The 19,600-nt window shown below is 37.7% G+C and overlaps 1 protein-coding gene across 3 annotated transcripts in view; it reads right to left on the bottom strand.

Annotated features, from left to right (window-relative positions):
* NOL10 (nucleolar protein 10) overlaps positions 1–19,600 on the bottom strand; it is a gene marked incomplete at its 5' end in the record, with an annotated part of 85,539 nt that overhangs the window by 60,657 nt on the left and 5,282 nt on the right. Inside the window, 10 exons of one of the 3 annotated variants that reach the window (XM_079721527.1) lie at positions 318–384; positions 2,884–3,033; positions 4,234–4,312; positions 9,145–9,230; positions 11,173–11,233; positions 12,674–12,739; positions 13,697–13,833; positions 15,050–15,087; positions 16,330–16,407; positions 19,128–19,226. In XM_079721527.1, coding sequence (XP_079577653.1) covers positions 318–384; positions 2,884–3,033; positions 4,234–4,312; positions 9,145–9,230; positions 11,173–11,233; positions 12,674–12,739; positions 13,697–13,833; positions 15,050–15,087; positions 16,330–16,407; positions 19,128–19,226 — 861 coding nt within the window. The remainder of the gene's footprint in view (positions 1–317; positions 385–2,883; positions 3,034–4,233; positions 4,313–9,144; positions 9,231–11,172; positions 11,234–12,673; positions 12,740–13,696; positions 13,834–15,049; positions 15,088–16,329; positions 16,408–19,127; positions 19,227–19,600) is intronic. The other 2 variants (XM_079721529.1, XM_079721528.1) reach the window with 2 other exon arrangements.

The raw sequence follows: 19,600 nt of genomic DNA, 5'->3' as shown, positions 1-19,600 counted from the left end.
TCCAAATCCCTACATACGATTACCAACCACATAAAACAGCTAAAGCGCACACTAAATAGCACCTCACCTGCCACCGACCTATGGACTGCTACCAGTTTCTACTAATAGCTAGGCTGGCTGAGGACTAAGTCACTGAGAGGGTCATTTTCGCAATCATCCATGCCACTTCCTGCTCTTAATTTTTCAAGTAAATACAATATCCAAGAATTGTCCCCACCAAGCCAAACCCTGTCTTAAGAAATAAAATGAGTTTAAAACCCTATAAAGCATAACCTAGATTCATCTCGCAGAATGGCCCGTTGCTACATACCGCATACCTGAGTTGGGATAGAGGCAAACATCATTAATGTCATGTTCTGGCTCCAAGGAAGTAAATATTTTCCCCTAAAAGAGTAAGCAAAAAGGAATTATTAAATAGTTAAAGGAAGACAACTTTTGGCAATGTGATATATAGAGAATAACCTGGAGACGTAACTCCACTACACTCTGCTGATGTGAAAAAATAAAATCACCTAACTGAAATCACAGAACTTAAGTTCAAAAAAATCTTAGAGAATTTGTTTTATCAATTTATCAAATCCTCTCATTTTAGAGAGGAAGAAACTGAGGCTCGGGGGGAGAGGTGACTTTCTTGGGAAAATAAGTACAAACTTTTAAAGATAATGTCTAAACAGGAAAGGGTAAAGTCTAAAATAAAGTTGTACATCAACTTTAAAAAATTCTCATAACCTGGGAAACACACCCTAGGTAAACTTGTCCTCAAAGAAACCAAAGATGAAGAGACAGTCAACAAGGCAGCATGAGGATGGTATCTGCCACACCTGCGTCACGAGGGCCTGAGGGGGGTCAAGTAAGATGATGAATATAAAGTAACTTACAAAACGAAATCCTATAAATACATAAAGTGTTAGCTATGACACAGCAAAGGGTAAAAAAATTTTTTTAACGTGGGGGGAAATATACTATAGTTTTAAAAATTAAAAGAAGTAAAAGAAAAAAGACAAAGTAAGTAGGTGGGAGTGGAAAAAGGTGACGAGAAAGATAAACAAGGAAAGCAAGTCAAGCAGAACCAAGTAACTTGGGTGTTGGTCAAGAGGACGTATTTAGTCATTGCAACAACGCCAAAATAAAACTTACTGTAGCAACTACAACCTGATTTCAAGAACTGCTGTTGAAAATGTCTGCCAGCTCCTGCATTTATTAACCCGTTATTAGAGGCTCCGTGGCAAAGTGGGGGCAGTAGTTAAAAAACTAATTTTGCACTCAGTGAAAAACAGCAGCCAGGTTCTAATTCAAGACAGACAATGGAACTCACACAGCTACCTCCCTTTCGTCTCAAGTGCCCACTGAACCAAAAAATGGAAAGAGGGAAGGAAAAAGGAAGGTGAAATGGGAATAATAATAGCATGGGACAAAAAAGAAAAGGGGCCACAGTTCATAGAAATCCATGTTGGGGAAAACTATGCAGCAGTTAGAGGGCCTGGGAGGATGCATCCAAATTGGTAAGTTTACCATTAGGTAGGATGGAAGCCAGGTCAAGGAAAACTTCTACTTTACCAGTATGCTATGACCCTTCAAAAATAAAATGTCTGCATTTGGAGTATTAAAAAGAAATACTGCTTCAAAGTAAACTAGTTTGGATTATCAGAAAAGGGCAGAGAGAATTCCAGCCTAAGACACCACGTATCTTCCTAAGAAAGCCCTCAAAACCCTCCAACTCAAAGCAGCACAGTCGGTTCCCGGGCAATCGTCAGGGTAATTCTTCCAGGAATTGAGAAAAGTCGGAAGCCCTTCCTCTTCTCCCTAACAGAGTCTCAGGAGCTGCAAAGGTAACAGGGCTTGAGAGACAGGACACACCCCAAGGATAACTCTGAACCTCCAAGGCAGATCCAGAGAAAAAAAGAAAGGGAGCTAAGTAAGGTCAATACTTTGAGAGTTGAGAAAATGAAAATGAAAAACAAAAGTAATGGTCCAAGCAGGCAGGGATTCTGATCAGTAGCTGAACCATGACGGAGCTGCTGGTAGCATCTCTGCCCTAAACTCGGGCAGCCCTCACAGGAAAGACTGACGCTTGCCCTCTGGTAACTAATGCTGAGGCTGCTGGGCCCTCCACCCACTTCATCTCAAAAACGAAATTTTTTTTTAAAGTAACAGTTTTTGACTAAAGATGCTAAGTTTGAAATTAATAAACGCAAAGACTCTTCAAAGCAACTGCTACACTGAATGAATTTTTTCCCAGTTGATGAACTAATCCTTTACTACTCTCTCAAGATACTTAGGTTTTAAAATGAAAAAGCAAAAGCAGAAAGCAGAATAAAACCAGCAACACAGGGTTTTGTTACCTTTTAAATGATACTCAGAAGGGCAGAGAACATCAAATATTCTGAAGAAAATATTGTTTTTAAGAAAAACACTATAAGAAATTATTGTAAAGGTATCATATCTAAAATCCAATTGTTTGACATGGGGAAAGGGTATGAAATTGAGATGTATAATAATACTGATATGGAAAGATTAGTAGTAGCTCATAAAAACCTTCCTAAGGTTGTAAGACAGCCTCAAAATCTAGGGGGTTTCTCATGGATCAATCTTTTTTTTAAACAATGATTTACTCTCTACCTAACTGAACATGCAAAAATGCATGCCGGTTCTAGCAAATGAGGAAAACTTCTTAACAGGAAGAAAACAATCTTGACTACTTTGAAAATGAATATTATCTATCCCGAAGTAACTGACTTCCAATGAAGTGCCCAAACGGATGCTTAGTATTGATATTTCTTTCTCAAGAACCCACATTGCTCAAAAAAGGCAACAGAAAGAAAAGAAACATTACATGGAAAATAGGCAAATAAGTAAGTAACGTTAACAACAAAAAATACGTACTGAGTTCTTATTCCACATTTTGATAATTCGAGAGTCAGCAGACAAAATCAAATCTAATGAATCCTGGAAATGAACTGATTTAATGGGCAGCCCATACTGGTGATCCTTTACTAGCAATGGCTTATCAGACCGAAGATCATACAACAAAACCTAAAAAAAGAAAGTTATTTCTGTTTAAACGAACTAAATATTTTATCTTGAAACTTTTAAAACTTAGAATAACGGCTGCCATTTGCTTCATTACCTTTTTAATCAACACAATGAACACCCCTCACTCAGGGTACAAAGATTCTAAAGTCAGCCAGCAAAAATACTCCAGAAAAATCTCTTAAATTACCCTTCCAGTATATGGTTTTATGAATTCAACCCTCAGAGTAGTTTTTAGGCACACTAAGATTGAGAACTACTTAGCTATATTAAGGAAGGAACCAAAAGGAAAGTCCGCAAGAATTTGTGTCATTTATGAATTCAACAAATATATACACTGAGGGCCTACTGTGTACCAGGCACTGTCACAGCGGCTGACAGAAACAAGAACAAGAAGCATAATGAAGACAGTCCTGGTAGATTCCAGACAGATGGCGGTGGCAGTGCTATGACTTTTGCGGGGGGGGGGGTGTCTCTTCTGAGCCCTGTCTTGATAGGCAAGGGGCCTGGTGAAGCTGGATCTTAGTCCCAGGTGACAGATGACAGAGGCAGTAATTCTACTGGAAGCAGGGCTCACACCTGTGCTGAGGTCAGAACAGACTTACAAGTGTGTGGGCTCTGCCTTGAAGGAAAGAGAGAAAGGATGAAATTAAATCCCTGAAGCTATTTCATTTGTACTCCTCAGACTAGCGTTTGCTGAGGTATGTCCCACTGACCACTCACTGCACTGGATGTGGGTGATAGTGCTGGGTGAAAAAAAAGCTTCCTTGGGCAAATACATTTTGGAAATACTTACTCAACACGTTTTTTGTCTACAGGAATTCTCCAAGCTTTCAGTATATATTTAAATGCACTATAAACCTCAAAGAGTAGAAATCTGGAGAATTCCAAACTTGTATGACCATGGATCTCTACTCCACACTCTCTAGAAAATGCTGTTCTAAACACAGTCAGGACACCTGAGGCACACCCCACTGCAGCTTCAGCTCGAGAGCCTCTCACACCAACCATTCAGGCCAAAACCAGAATTTCTCAAGGTACCGAAGGGACACAGCATTCTGAGTACCCTCTCCACTCTGGCCAAAACAATAACGCTTCATTTTCTGTTCCCACAGTGAACAGACATGTGGATGTTTCCCATGATACATACACGCCCCTGAAGTAGTAACTGAAGTGTGAGGTTTCCAACTTAAACATATTTACCTGCCCTGTGGATGTTCCAACTGCCATGGTCAAGGCACCATTAAATTTCAAAGCAGAGATCGTTGGTAAACTGTTTATCCTAAAAGGCAAAACATTTGTGTTTCGTGCATATATGGCCAAATCTCCTTCCAAGTAACAAATTCATTATTAATCTTCAATTCTAATGGGGACAATCACATTTCTTAGTCTTCTGTTTAAAAGGTAACTGTAGCCAAACTTTCTTAATCAAAATGAAAAATAACCTTTACTTATAAATGTAATCTACCTTTAAAAATCTGTAGATTATGCTCTTTAAAAATGTGAGAAATATTTTCAAACTAGCTACAAGCAAAAAAAGTTTCTGAAAATATAAAACCAATTGAAAAAGATCAGTATGACAATATCTTTCATTCTGATTAAGCCAGGATAAGGTATTTACAGAAACATGCCCTTTTTTGCTTAAGAGAAAACAGTTTTATATTCGGGCATGGGTATACCCATTTTCATTTTTTAAAAAATTTGTTCATTTTTTGCGGTACGCAGGCCTCTCACTGTTGTGGCCTCTCCCGTTGCGGAGCACAGGCTCCGGACGCGCAGGCTCAGTGGCCATGGCTCACGGGCCCAGCCGCTCCGTGGCATGTGGGATCTTCCCGGACCGGGGCACGAACCCGTGTCCCCTGCATCGGCAGGCGGACTCTCAACCACTGCGCCACCAGGGAAGCCCCCCGTTTTCATTTTTAAAGTTAGTGATGTCAAGCTAAAATAAAGACTAGTCCCCAAACGGGGACCCAGAACCTGTAAACGTAACAAAATGATGGATGTTTATGGCTCTGAATCTGGAGTATGCGTCTCACTGAGTAACCAAGAATAACGCTCTGAGGGGGAAAGGGTCTTAGAAGATGAGTCAGAAGCGGGCCACAGTCCTGATTTCAATACCTATTGTCTCCACGACCTCGGACCAGGACCTTCAGTCCAGGCTGCTGACTCCTAGCATCCTCAGGTCTCTTATGCCACCTAAAGCCTCAGCCTGCAACTACACTGAAGCATCCATGGGAACCTGGAGGTCTCTTGCCTGCATCACTTTCAGTCATTTACCCTTCAAGATGAACGTTGGAATCATTTCTCAGTGCGGTGACATTATTTTTCCTCATTTATTCAAACTTTTTCTTTTTTTTTAAAATTTATTTATTTTTGGCTGTATTGGGTCTTCGTTGTTGCACGCGGGCTTTCTCTAGTTGCGGCTGGCGGGGGCTACTCTTCATTGCAGTGCGCAGGCTTCTCACTGCAGTGGCTTCTCTTGTGGAGCACGCGTTCTAGGCGCGTGGGCTTCAGTAGTTGTGGCTCACGGGCTCAGAAGTTGTGGCTCGCAGGCTCTAGAGCACAGGCTCAGTAGTTGTGGTGTACGGGCTGAGTTGCTCTGCTGCATGTGGAATCTTCCTGGAACAGGGCTCGAACCCGTGTCCCCTGCATTGGCAGGCGGATTCTTAACCACTGTGCCACCAGGGAAGCCCTATTCAAACTTTTTTGTTCCTTAATAAAATTTTGTCCCTTTCTTCAGATAGTCACTTATTAAGCTTATCCCTCGGTATTTTACAATTTTTTGTTATAAATTATTTTGTTATAAATGAGAACTGCTTTTCATTGTATCTTTCTAAGTGGATACTGCTGATAAACATCAACGCCACTGATTTTGTACATTTATTTTGTAACCAATGTACTTAACTCTCATATTAGTGTTTACAGTTTTTCAGTTAGTTCTACTGGGTTTCCTAGGCAGAGCAAGCACATCATCTGCAAAGAACAAAAGCCTGTCCTCCGCCAGCCAAAATGTAACACGTATTTCTTTCTCTGACTGTATTGGCTCCACCTTCCAGAACTCTACCTGTATCAAATAACAGAGGTGACGGCTTGTAATGTTTGTGTAGGAAAAAAATAAAGCTAAGCATAAAAAAATTAATACATAAAATCACCTGAAGCTGAATCAGCAAGCAGAGCTACTTTTAACACTTTGTAACATATCCAGATTTCGTCCCTATGACTGTACACATAAGTTCATTGTTTTTCTTATGAAAATGTGATAAAACTCTATAGGGAACTGTATGATTTGCTTTTCCACTTAACAGCATATTTGGAACATCTTTCCCTAGAAATAAATATGCTTCTGCCACATAATTCTTAAAGGCTTACGTAGGCTATTGGTCAACATTTCCTCATCTGTAAAATAAATACAAAACAGTACCTGCATCAAAGACTGTTGTTGTTTTATTAAATAAGTTAATATATGTAGAGAACTTAGAACACTACCTGGCAAATAGAAAGTACTGTTAGCTATTATTTCTACCAAGCTGTATTTTGATTTGATATCCCGGGCTCTTTCTGACATCTTAGTATTATCGTAATGGGACTAAAACCTTGGGCTATGGAGGTGGGAGAATGTGCACTCTGTACATGTAGGTAGACCTTTAAATTGATGTTACCTTTTCTGTCAGGCAATTTAACAATGGGCACCAAAAGCCTTAAGAACATGTATACTGTTCAAGTTCTTGATACTTTCCCTCAGGAAATAATCATAAAACTGTAAATAGATGTGTACTAGTGAAAAACTATAAGCATGCTTCACGAACCAAGAGTGGTCTGTTACTTAAATTAGACCTGCCTGTATATATGCAGAAGTCATTTTTACTTTCTTCTGTGCATTTTTGAAACTGCTTAGTATCTTCTTACATTAAGTACAAATCATCTTTACAAAATAAAAAAAAAATTTTAATAAATAAAATAACCTCCATCATGACAGCTGAAAAATGCCTCACCCTAAGGACAAAAGAGGCCACCAAAAATGTTTGTGAATTAATATTCTATTAAAAAAAGAAAAAATATTCCCATGTTTCTAGAGACCACAGTTAAGATTATTTTTTAACATCCCTTCCTTAAATTTTGTATAATGGTACTTCTATTGTAGTCATTAAAGTAGAAATAACCTTAAGACATACTGCAAATAACTCCTGCTGGCCTGTTTTCTTAAATGACTTTTCAAGATGAAACAATTAGGGACAGAGTTTGTACACAAGTCTCTTTATTCTAATTCAAACACAAGTTAATGCTTAAGGGTAAGAGAAAATTAACCTCTTTGTTTCCTATAGAGTGAGTAAATACCTTTCACTTAAACCTGATTTTCTACTTTCTAAAAATAAACAAGTTTCTGATTCATTTTCTTTCATACCTATTTGATGAATACTAATAAGCATTTCCATTGCTTTGTTCTATTAACAAATGTAGAGACTCATAATTCAGTAATCTGCACATTAATGTTTTATGTGGTTTTCTGTATGTGTACATTTCACAATAAAAATGTCTAAGTAATTCCAAAACAAAACGAAAAATCAAATGTAGCATGAGTTTTCCATTTTTAGATTGTTTAATACACTATACTCCATACCATGACTAATGAAGTTATTCATTAGTATTACTTTAATAAAACTCAGTAACAATACTCAGGAAAAAAATTTCCTATACTCACTTTCAATGTCATAATTAAAAGATGAAAAAAATTTTTTCTTTACTTATGACAGAGTGAAAAATATATACATTAGAAACAGACATCTTTCCATTCAGTGATTCTTAGCTTTTTTTTCTAGGTCAAGAATGCTTTTTTTTTATTTTTTAAATTTTATTTTATATATATTATATATATATATATTTATTTTTATTTATTTATTTATTTATTTATTTATTTATTTATTTATTTTGCGGTATGTGGGCCTCTCACTGTCATGGCCTCTCCCGTTGCGGAGCACAGGCTCCAGACGTGCAGGCTCAGCAGCCATGGCTCACGGGCCCAGCCACTCCACGGCATGTGGGATCTTCCCGGACCGGGGCACGAACCCGCGTCCCCTGCATCGGCAGGCGGACTCTCAACCACTGCGCCACCAGAGAAGCCCAAGAATGCTTTTTTACAAAGCTGATTTTTTCAAAAGAAAGAACTATATTTCTTCTCTCCCCCAGAAAAATGCAAATCACACAAAATTCTACAATAAATTTAGAGTTAGTCTCTCTTAGCCCACCCATCTAACACTCCACCTCCTACGTGACATGACTGTAGATAAATGTCTGATCAACTGAAAAGACAAAGTAAAATGACATTTCCATGAATAACAAGACCCCAGAGAAAGGGCATTCCTGAGCTGATTACAGCAACTAATCCCATGTCAAGGATCTGACAAAGAGAGTGATAATCTGCATGTGTTAATATGAGCACAGAAAAATGTCTGAAGGGAATTCCCTGGCGGTCCAGTGGTTAGGACTCGGAACTTTCACTGCCGGGGGGCCCGGGTTCGATCCCTGGTTGGTGCAGTAAGATCCCGCAAGCCATGCGTCAAGGCCAGAAAAAAAAAAAAAAGTCTGAAAACATATGTACCAAGCAGTGTAACAGTAAGTACTCTTGTGAGTGGGAAAAGGACAGGGGGCTTATAGGTATTACTTAATTCAAGCTTTAGAGGTTTTCATCCCCCAACTATGATTTACTTTTCCAATTATTTAAAGTGTAGGAATGGCCAAATAGGAACAAGAAAATATCAAAAACATTGCTTCCCTCTACCTTAGAATTCAAAGCACATATTTTTCTTTGTTAAATGGAGTGGTGGACTCCTGGTTCCACTGCCATATCCTACAGAATGGGAAATACAAATTCCTGCAGTGTATTTATTTTAACAAAATTCCACGGCAACTATATAAACAAGGAATTCCATCTGGCTTCCCCACTTAGTGAGCTTTCACAGGAGAGGATTTCTACATAAAACAATCACAAAACCACAACCTCAGATAAACATGTTTTAAGAGTGTCATCCTTTAGCAACTGATTTTAATTTAGTGTTGATACGTTTGCTTAAATCAGAAGCTGATGAGTATTTAAACTGCGACTTCACTCCCACTTACTCTGAATCAGCCGTGACGCTACTTAAGGCGCAATCTAACAGGCCAACTCTGCCACGCGTCCTCGGGTCCCAGCACTCCACTCGGCCCTAAACAAATAAAACGCAGTCATTTTAAGTACTAGAAAATCTTTAGACAAATACCAAAAAAAAAAAAAAAAGCTTCATTAACACTGATTATCTCATGGGGAATAAGAATTTAACTTTTCCAAACTCTTTACCTATACCCTTTTTAGTACTGTTAAATGTTTTATCATTAGCTGCATTTCTTTTATAATTTAAAAGAAGAAAAGAAGGATGGTTAAGAAAAACAAGTGCAAAATGTGATGCATGATCCTTGAATGGACCTTGATTTGGTTGGTGTGGTAGAGGGGAGAGGAGTTATGAAAGACATTTTGGTATAACTGGGAAAATATAAATTTGTAAATATTATTGTATCAATGATAAATGTTTAATATATGTACTACAATAACTATCACAGAAGAAATCAAAATCCAACATATAATATAAAAATTAGGACTTCCCTGGTGGCGCAGTGATTAAGAATCCGCCTGCCAATGCAGGAGACACGGGTTCGAGCCCTGGTCCGGGAAGATCCCACGTGCCGCGGAACAACCAAGCCCATACGCCACAACTACTGAGCCTGCGCTCTAGAGCCCGTGAGCCACAACTACTGAAGCCCATGTGCCTAGAGCCCGTGCTTCACAACAAGAGAAACCACTGAAATGAGAAGCCTGCGCACCGCGACAAAGAGTAGCCCCTGCTCGCCGCAACTAGAGAAAGCCCGCGCGCAGCAACAAAGACCCAATGCAGCCAAAAATAAATTGATTAATTAATTTTTTAAAAATTACTTTAGCTTTATAAGTAATTACAAGTACCAATGTATAAAGACGTACATTATATACCATTAAAAAAAAAAAAGCAAATGAAGAAACATGGTATAATTTCAATTTTGTGAAAAACTTTTAAAACCATATTACTAACACATACGCATACCTGCACATACACAGAAAAACAAAAAAGAAAAGGAGAATACTGCAAGCCATTATAGAGTTACCTCGGGTGTATGAGGATTTGGTAACTGGAAGGCACAGAAGGGTACTTTTTTAATAATATGTTTTTGACATTTTTTTTTTTTTTTTTTTTTTTTTTTTGTGGTATGTGGGCCTCTCACTGTTGTGGCCTCTCCCGTTGCGGAGCACAGGCTCCGGACGCACAGGCTCCGGACGCACAGGCCCAGCGGCCATGGCTCACGGGCCCAGCCGCTCCGCGGCATGTGGGATCTTCCCAGACCGGGGCACGAACCCGTTTCCCCTGCATCGGCAGGCGGACTCTCAACCACTGCGCCACCAGGGAAGCCCTGTTTTTGACATTTTTACCTTTTTTTTATTATGAGTATTTAACAATATTGTAATTAAAAAATGCAAATCTAGAAAAACTTCTGGTAAGCATGAAGGACACTGATTCAAAGGTGCTGTAGTTTAAAATGAAAATGTTGTGCATTTATTGAATGCTACTACAGAGGATGTCCAAATCACAACCCTATATATCTTTCCAGTTTATAATGTTTTCAAATAGGTTCTTTCATGTGATTCTCACCAGCACAGCACCTCTATACAGTTGCCAAGGTAAGTATTATCATCTCCATTTCACTGATGACAAAAACAAGCCTCAGGGAAAGTCAGTCATAAAACTGACAAGCAGCAGAGATCTGGGACTGCCTCCTGTTAAGAACAAGAGTGGCAATCATACTGGAGCTGGCAATCCAGCAGCAACTTCAAGTCTCACCCCCGACAATGACGGCCCTCGCAGACCAAATCAATGCACAAGGGGCACAGTGTGCAGCAATACAGAGATACAGCTGTATCTCTGTGGAACGTGACCCACAGTCCATATGAAAAGCAAATCAGTGGCCTGTGGCTTCATTAGCACCCTGCTCTTAGGAACCAAGCAACGCTGTCTTTAAATAAAACTCCATTCATTATCAAATATAGAGCAAATGTTCTAAAAACTAAAGTCAACGTATGCTTACCTCTATTGTTCCTGTGGCAAATAAGCCATGCACTGAATTTACGTCACAAACATTATTCTCCCTAAAATAGTAAAGCGATAAGGGAGAGAGTTTTAGCATCTACTTTTGCAGGGGGCGGGGACGACAGACACTCAATAAACTTTCTAAACAAACAGTAAACCCAATGCTGTGCATAAGATGGCAGCAGATTCTCTCGCTCATCTGCATATGCGAAGCACCCATCAAAGGGGCCAGTGCACTGTAAACAGTCCCCGCAGTTACAGACCCCAGGGTGACACTCTATCTGCCAGGGGACGAGACAAGGAAGGGCTTTCTTCAAAAACACTATTCCACCATCGCGAGAACACATTTCCCAATATATATTCTCCCAAAGCAAAAAGAACACAGGCTATCACTACACCAATCCTGAGACTTGACCAGCTTGTTGAGTACACTGATCTAGGCTCATTTTCTTTTTCTGAAAAATGGTATTCACCAATCTCATATGGTTGTTGTGAGGATTAAATGAAAAAACTACATGTTCAGCACAGCGACTAGAGTTTACAAGACAATAAATAAAAGTTGTTATTATAAACAGGAAATTCTGCAACTAAAGAGCATATAACTTTTTATTATTCAAGGATGCATCATGACATTACTATAATTTCTTTTTAAAGAAAATAAGAGTATTTCAAATCAATGTGGAAAAGAAACCCAGAGTTTACCTGGTTTTTATCACTACCTGCTCTTCCAACCTTTAAAAATCCCCTTCAAAGCAATAAGGAAAATCCAACAAGTTCATTATATACATAGGTGAGAAGTAATCCAGCTTCCACTCTATACTAGCTGTGTGAACTTAAACAAGCTACTTACCCTCTCTGAGTCTCAGCTGCCCTATCTGTAAAATGGAGATAACAATAGTACCTATACTGTAAAAATTTGTTATAAGTTTCAAATGAGTGAGTATATGTAAAATCCTGAATAATGCTTGGCACATAGTAAGTGCTTTCACTACTGCTGTTGTTACTATTATTCAGTATTAATACTATTATGACAGATTCATTCCTAAAGGATTTCTCTATGAATAAAACAAAAGTACAGACCATAACATATGATGAAAAGAAAACGTGAAAAAATCTTAAATGTCTGCCAGCAAAAGCATAAAAAAATAAAATTAAAAAATAGTACTCCAAGTTTTTTCAAAATTTCTCTATAAAAGAAAATATCACAAAACTAAATCATGAATGAAAATTTAAAGAACATAGCAAAAAACAGTAACTGAATTTCTGGAGTGAGTTAAAAACTCTTCACATATATTAAAAAAAATTTTTTTTAATTTTACGACATCGCCAGGTCTTCTAGTGAATTTTTTGTGTGAGAAAAAATTTAATGTTACTCTTTTACCTAAGTTGCCCAGAGCTCTGCTTAAATGCAACACATGTCATTTGACAACAAATTGGGCGCCTGGCTTCATCTCCTGGCCAAAATAAATACAGCAGGATTCTTATAACAAAACACTCACGCAGCATCAGTCTGTAGAGGATTCAGGAACCGTCCTTGTTCCAAGTTCAATCTATAAACTTCAGAGCTGCCAAACAATGAATAAAGTGAAAAATCCAGTAAACTAAAATGAACGTTTCTTCAAGTAAATATAATTTTTAGAAACATGTATCTGTCATAAAGCATCACTTCCCTTTGTAAAACTGATACAAAAATGCATTCTAAACCTGAAAGATAACCACCTTACTTGTAAGTCTGTTCATGCATAAAAGTGATTTAAACGACCCATGTGCCAAGGAAATATTATGAGGTCATTAAGTAGGATATTATTTACAAATAACACAGAGAATACAAGATCCAAAACGTATCTATAAGTGTATGTATTCAAGACTACAATGAAATAGGGCTTCCCTGGTGGCGCAATGGTTGAGAGTCCGCCTGCTGATGCAGGGGACATGGGTTCGTGCCCCAGTCTGGGAGGATCCCACGTGCCGCAGAGCGGCTGGGCCCGTGAGCCATGGCCGCTGAGCCTGCGCGTCCGGAGCCTGTGCTCCGCAACGGGAGAGGCCACAACAGTGAGAGGCCCGCGTACCGCAAAAAAAAAAAAAACCCCAAAAAAGACTACAATGAAATAACAATAAAATACTAATAAGGGTTTCCTCTGAGTGGCATAATTATGGGTGATTTTTTTTTCTTCTTTATTCTTTTTTATATTTCCCCAATTTTCTAAAATGGATATGTATTATTTTTATAATCATAAAGAAGGTAGCATTTAAGAATAAAAGTTTTAAAATGCATGCGATGGGGCTAAGATACTGACTTCACACCACTGCTACACTACTGGGTCACCCACGTCTCTCTAGATTTAGAGCACCATGCTAACAGAAGTCAAGGATGTAATTCCTAAACGAGCCAGTCACACTCTCTGAGCAACCATAAGGCAGGGATAATGTCTTATCCTTTTAATCCCTCTCCTCAATTTTAAGAACAGAAGTTGCTTGGGGAGGTGGAAAGGAGAAAACAAAGGGTGATTAGACCCCAATACCTCGCGCCAACAAAGTACAAGTCACAAGATGGATAATGGTAAGAAAAATCTCTCCCGAACTTTGGTATTCTGGTTTTGTAGTAGAAACCTGATTGTGAATGAAATTCGATGTATCTATCATTATGCAGGAAGACAATCTGAAAATGAAACAAGAAAATTAGTTTGCTTAGGTTAAAGTATTTATTTCATCATCATCACTGAAACCGGCAAAGCAAGGAAATCTCTGATCTCTCTCATCCTCCTTCTTGCTCTCTGTAAACGCATGTGTATAAACACAACTCACCATGATGGTTAAGAAATGTGTTTAAGAATCAAACCTCTCCATTAGCTACTTAATGCCTTCCTGCATCTTAGACAGGTTTTTTGGCAAACTTTACCTTCTAACTGAAAGACTTAATACAAATGCCCTTCATTTATCTGGCGCCAGCACTTTGTCATGTAGGGCACTGCTCAGTAGCCTCAGTGAGTCAGTTCCTATTTTACTTAAGAACACATTTTAATAATCTCACTATTATCACACGGAGTTTGATAGGCTCCTTGTATAAATTTAACTTAAACGTATTACAAAGGTATCTTAAAAATCTGCAGATGGTATTTAAAAGCAAATTTATCAATATCTAGAGAAAATATACTATAAAATTACAAGTCCCAAAACATATGATAAACGGCTACCACAGGCAAAAGGATAAACTGTACCCCATAGTTTCCAGAACTGAAGACAACATAGAAAGCATGTCAGCTCTGAAAATTCAATTTTCCTTCATGATGACATCTCTAAAAGTTTTTCATTTTAAATTGAATAAGGCACTTTTACTGACAATCTTGCAACTGTTGAAAATTACTACAAGAGTTGAAAGATGCACTAATGGCACCAAAAAAGAAAGAAAAGGAAACATAAATATATTAGCTGTGTCTTGAACTGTTTCAGTATATGCACAACCACTAATTTGCAGGGTTAAGAAAATTAAACATACAACACTGCTACTGTACTTTTCACATATGAATACAAAAACGAAAATAATAAATGCAATAATGAAAATCACACATCTAGAACATAGGATGGTCTAAAAAGATGACTGCTACCAATTCTTAAAAATATAGATAAGGTTTCATTCATACATGCTATGGAAAACTTATTTCAATATTAGATTGGCCAAAGGCTATCTCTATCCCGGTTGTCACAGACACGTGACAAACAAAATATATATTAATAGAAAACAATAGGTTTTATTTTACTATACAGCCATTTTAAATTTAACAATGGAAACATCATAAAAACACTTATCATAAAAACAAATCCCACTCATTCATTTCTTGAGGACAGGCAGTATAAACCAATGCTATAAAGCATACCTTTGAATAGTCATCAGACAAAGTTTCAAAGGTGACAACTGAAAAATAAGAAATAGGAAAAGTACAATTATCAGTCCACTTTTTTAATAAAAATACAAATTTGATGCAAAGATTCTAACTCAACACAAATACTATATACAAATGCTGGGTTTTTCTTCCTTTTCTGCACCTACATAACACAAGAACAAAGTTTCCATGCTATATTGCCCCCCAAAACACCAAATGAAAAATTAAAAGCTTTATAGTTTTATACAGATCAGCTAGATTTTCTACAGAACTGAAGCAAATTAAATAATAAATTTACAAAACATAATGACTTCTAAATTTTGTCACAGTTTTTCTGAGATGGTCAAAGTAAAACAACAAACATGAAAAACTCGAAACTTTTTGCTTTAAAAAGGTAACAGTAACTTTTTACTCATTCATGGTATACCTGCTAAATGAAAATAAAGAATGAAAACAGTTATTATTAGCGGCACATGGAGTTTGTACTGTTTTTTAAAAAGAAGACAGTGAAACAAGTTAAGAGAATTCATATCCCATTAACTTCTTTTCCCTCAATCTCAAACATGGGGCCACCTGACAAAAATACCTGAACTCTCCCATTTCAACCTGCGCCCTGTGCCAGGCAGAATTCTAAGAATGACCCCACTGACCTTCCCCCCGGGGCAGTCCCCTCCTCTGGAGAGTGTGGGTGGACGTTGTCAATGTGAGGAGACACCGCTCTCGTGATTACATCACCTTCTACGGCAAAGGAGAGATTTATAATCACACGAGCCCTTTCAAAGCAGAGCTTTCTCCAGCTGGCGGCAGAAGGGGGTAGTCAGAGAGAATCAGAGCACAAGAAGGATCCAATGAGCTGCTGCTGGCTTGAAGGAGGAGGGGACCAGGTGAGGAGGAATGCAGGGGTCTCTAGGAGCTGAGCATGGCCCCAGGCTGACAGCCAGCAGCAAAGGCATCCCTAGCCTTACAACCAAAACAAACTGCATTCTGCCAACATCCTGTCAGTTTGAAAAGGGGTCTTGCCTAGGGCCTCTGGAAGAGTCCCACCTGGCTGACACCTTGAGGTCAGCCCTGAGCACAGAACAGAGAAAAGCCTGGACGGACTTTACGTACAGAGCTATGAGCTAATAAATGAATCTTTTTTAAGCTGCCACGTTTATTGCAATTTGTTACACAGCACAGAAAACTGATATACAACCCATGCCCATTTTAAAAAGCAGAAAAGCAGCCAAATATAAAAACTATTTTTGTGATTTCAAATATAACCTCTTACTTACCTTCTGAATCTAAACACCTTTCAAACTTCAAGGATAATTGATAGGTGTCATAACATCGAACTCGAGGTTTATATGTTCCTATAAAAAAATTTAATGTGATGTAAAACCTAAAGGCCATACTTTTCATTATCAATATCCTGCAGATATGTTGAGTATACTTTTTGTTTAGAGGTAAGTAAGATTCATTATAAGCATATCAAACAAAAAGAATTTAAAAGCAGCCCTCTCCTAAAATGGATGGCTAGTGGGAAGCTGTTGCATAGCACAGGGAGATCAGCTTGATGCTTTGTGACAATCTAGAGGCGTGGGATAGAGAGGGTGGGAGGGAGGCTCAAGAGGGAGGGGATATGGGGATATATGTATGCATATGGCTGATTCACTTTGTTGTACAGCAGAAACTAACACAACACTGTAAAGCAATTGTACACCAATAAAGATATTAAAAAAAAAAAGCAGCCCTCTCCAACATCCCAAGGGAAAAATGAACAAAGGATATAAACAAGCAAGACACATAAAATGTATACACCTGTGTATGAAATACAAATATGTAATCAACCTCACAAATAATCTAACAAAGTAGATTTTTCAAAAATTAGTTTTTGTCAATATTTATAAAATAGATAAATAATAAGAACCTGCTGTATAAAAAATAAAATTCAAAAAAAAATTCAAAAAAATTAGTTTTTGTCTATCAGATGGCAAAGATGAAAAAATGGTTAGTATCTGCATTGAGGTTGATGTTCAAAAAAAGTTCTCTCATACTTTGGTGATAAGTTTAAATTGTTACAAATTCTTTGGAGGACAATCTGGCAATATCTGTAAAATATGTGATGCTCATACACCTTATATCTGTATTTCAACTTACACAAATTTATTCTACAGAAACACACCCGTAAGTGTACCGAAGACATGAAGAATGTTCACCACAGCATTATTTACTGATGGCCAAAAATTGAAAGCAAATTAAATGTCCACTGATAGGGAAACGGTTCAATAAATGATGGTAAATCATTATAGAGGTTATAAAGAGGGTGACGCAGACCTGTAACTCCTGACATGGAAAGCTGCCAAAACATATTACAAAGTGAAAGGGAGAGTGAGTGCAGCGGGTGCAGTGAGGGCTGCAGAGGGGCACTTATACTGCAATCCGGCTTTTGTAAAACTCAACAATGACAGTGTCAGTACTCTGTACAGAAAGAAGATGGAGGAATAAACACAGTGATATTTTGTGTATTTTAGTGCAATCTTAGAGCCTTTCACATTTTATCTTATGTATTTCTATAATGTTTGCATTTTTTATAAGTTTATCATGAAAAGAAAAAGACTGACTTTTAAAACCACGAAGGATATTTTTAAAAGAAAGGAATGAAGTAGTCCTATGTTTTCTGGCATGGATCAAAGCCCAAGATCTCATTTAAAACCAGTATATAGTACAGTATATATACACACACATACTCTATATACAATATACATGTTATATATAATCTATAATTATAATCTAGATTCTGAACATAAAACTGGGCACTAAAAAATGTGGATAGAGTTAGTAATTAGACAACCATTGACACAGAACCAAAGAGACTAGCACGTGGATGTATAAAAGCTGTCAAATAAGAAAGTGGTTGGAAAAGAGATATAGATGCATAATGTTAAGCCAACAAAAAAATGTAAGTGGACAATACCCAGGATATATGTACCAAATCACAACCAAAAAAAGGTTGGGTAATGCTGTTCTAACTTATAATACATTAAAAGTTCCCTATATTTGTTGACTTTTTGATACTGATGAATACTGCTAACATAAAATCTTAGTGACATAAAAAATACTAGCATATGATAGAGAAAATCATTATGATAAAAATGACCTTTCCTGGAACTATCATTCATCGTTGGTGGGAGTACAAAATGATCTGACTACTGTGGAGAACCATCTGGCAGTTTCTTATCAAACTAAATATATACCTACCCTATGACCCAGCAATGTCCTCAAAACAGACTTGTACAAGACGGTTCATAACGCTTTACCAATAACAGTCGAAGAATGAAAATAGCCCAGGTGTCCACCAAATGAAGAATAAATTAACAAAGTGTGACATATTCCTATAAGGAAATACCATTTGCTAATAAAAAAAGAACACATTACTGACACATATAATGACATGAATGAATCTGAAATATGAAGTCCTAGATGAAATAAGTCTTACACAAAAAAATACATAGTGTATGACTGCACTTACCTGAAGTCCATTTAAAACAGGCTACACTTGTCTGTGGTGAAAAAATAAATCACAGCAGTGGCTGGCTACACATGAGTGGGAGCAGGGATTGACTGTGGGGGGCATAACGGAATGCTCTGGATGAAAGAATGTTTTGTATCTTGGTAGGGGTTTGGGCTACACAGGCATGTGCATTTGTCCAAACTCAGCAATGTACTTATACAAATTTATCTTTAAAAAAAAGGCATAAACGAATACTGAACTCTAGTTAATGATGTACACACTGAGGTATTTAGGGGTGAAGGATACTAATACCTGCAACTTACTCTGAAATGCATCAAAAAACAGGGTGGATTGATGGATGGCAGAAAGATGGATAGACAGATATGTGATAAAGCAAATACAGTAAACTACTTAAGAATCTAGGTGACAGGCTGTTCACTATACAGTTTTTTCAATAATTCTATATGTTTGCAATTTTTAAATAATAAAATGTCAGGGTAATTTTTAAAAAGTGACCTTTCCCACCACATCATTTCCTGCTACGAAGTATATGTAAATCATAACCAAAAAGATGCTTACCGGTTGCTAAAATATACTGTCCATCTTTTGATACCTTAATAGTGGTACAAACAGTAGGCATTTCAAAATCCTGAATAAGTTCAATTCTCCTACGGACATCTACAAAGAAAGAAGATAAATAACTGGTTTAACCGCCACGTGCTTACTCTGTGTCCAGGAAGACAGGATTCAGAGCGGTCACTACCAACGGCAACGTCCCAGTGCTTCCCAGCCTCGGGAAGGCGCACGGACACAGCCCCGCCCATGACACAGCAAGCTTTTCTCTTAGCTCATACCTTATTTTTCTAAACTAAGTATTTTATTTTTATTTTTCAAAAAGGAAAAAGTGTCATTGTTAACTGGAAAAAAAAATGTCCATGATAGTGCATCAAACATCCAGTTTCAAGCCTGGGATAAAGGGGGAACAGAATAAACATTAAACCACTATTGTTATTCAATCATGGATCATGACTAAGACAAAAACCTTTACCATT

Source organism: Hyperoodon ampullatus, assembly GCF_949752795.1.
Source record: "Hyperoodon ampullatus genome assembly, chromosome: 15".
NCBI lineage: Eukaryota > Metazoa > Chordata > Mammalia > Artiodactyla > Ziphiidae > Hyperoodon > Hyperoodon ampullatus.
Note: the sequence above shows the minus strand (reverse complement) of the source record. Positions and strands in the feature narration are given on the sequence as shown.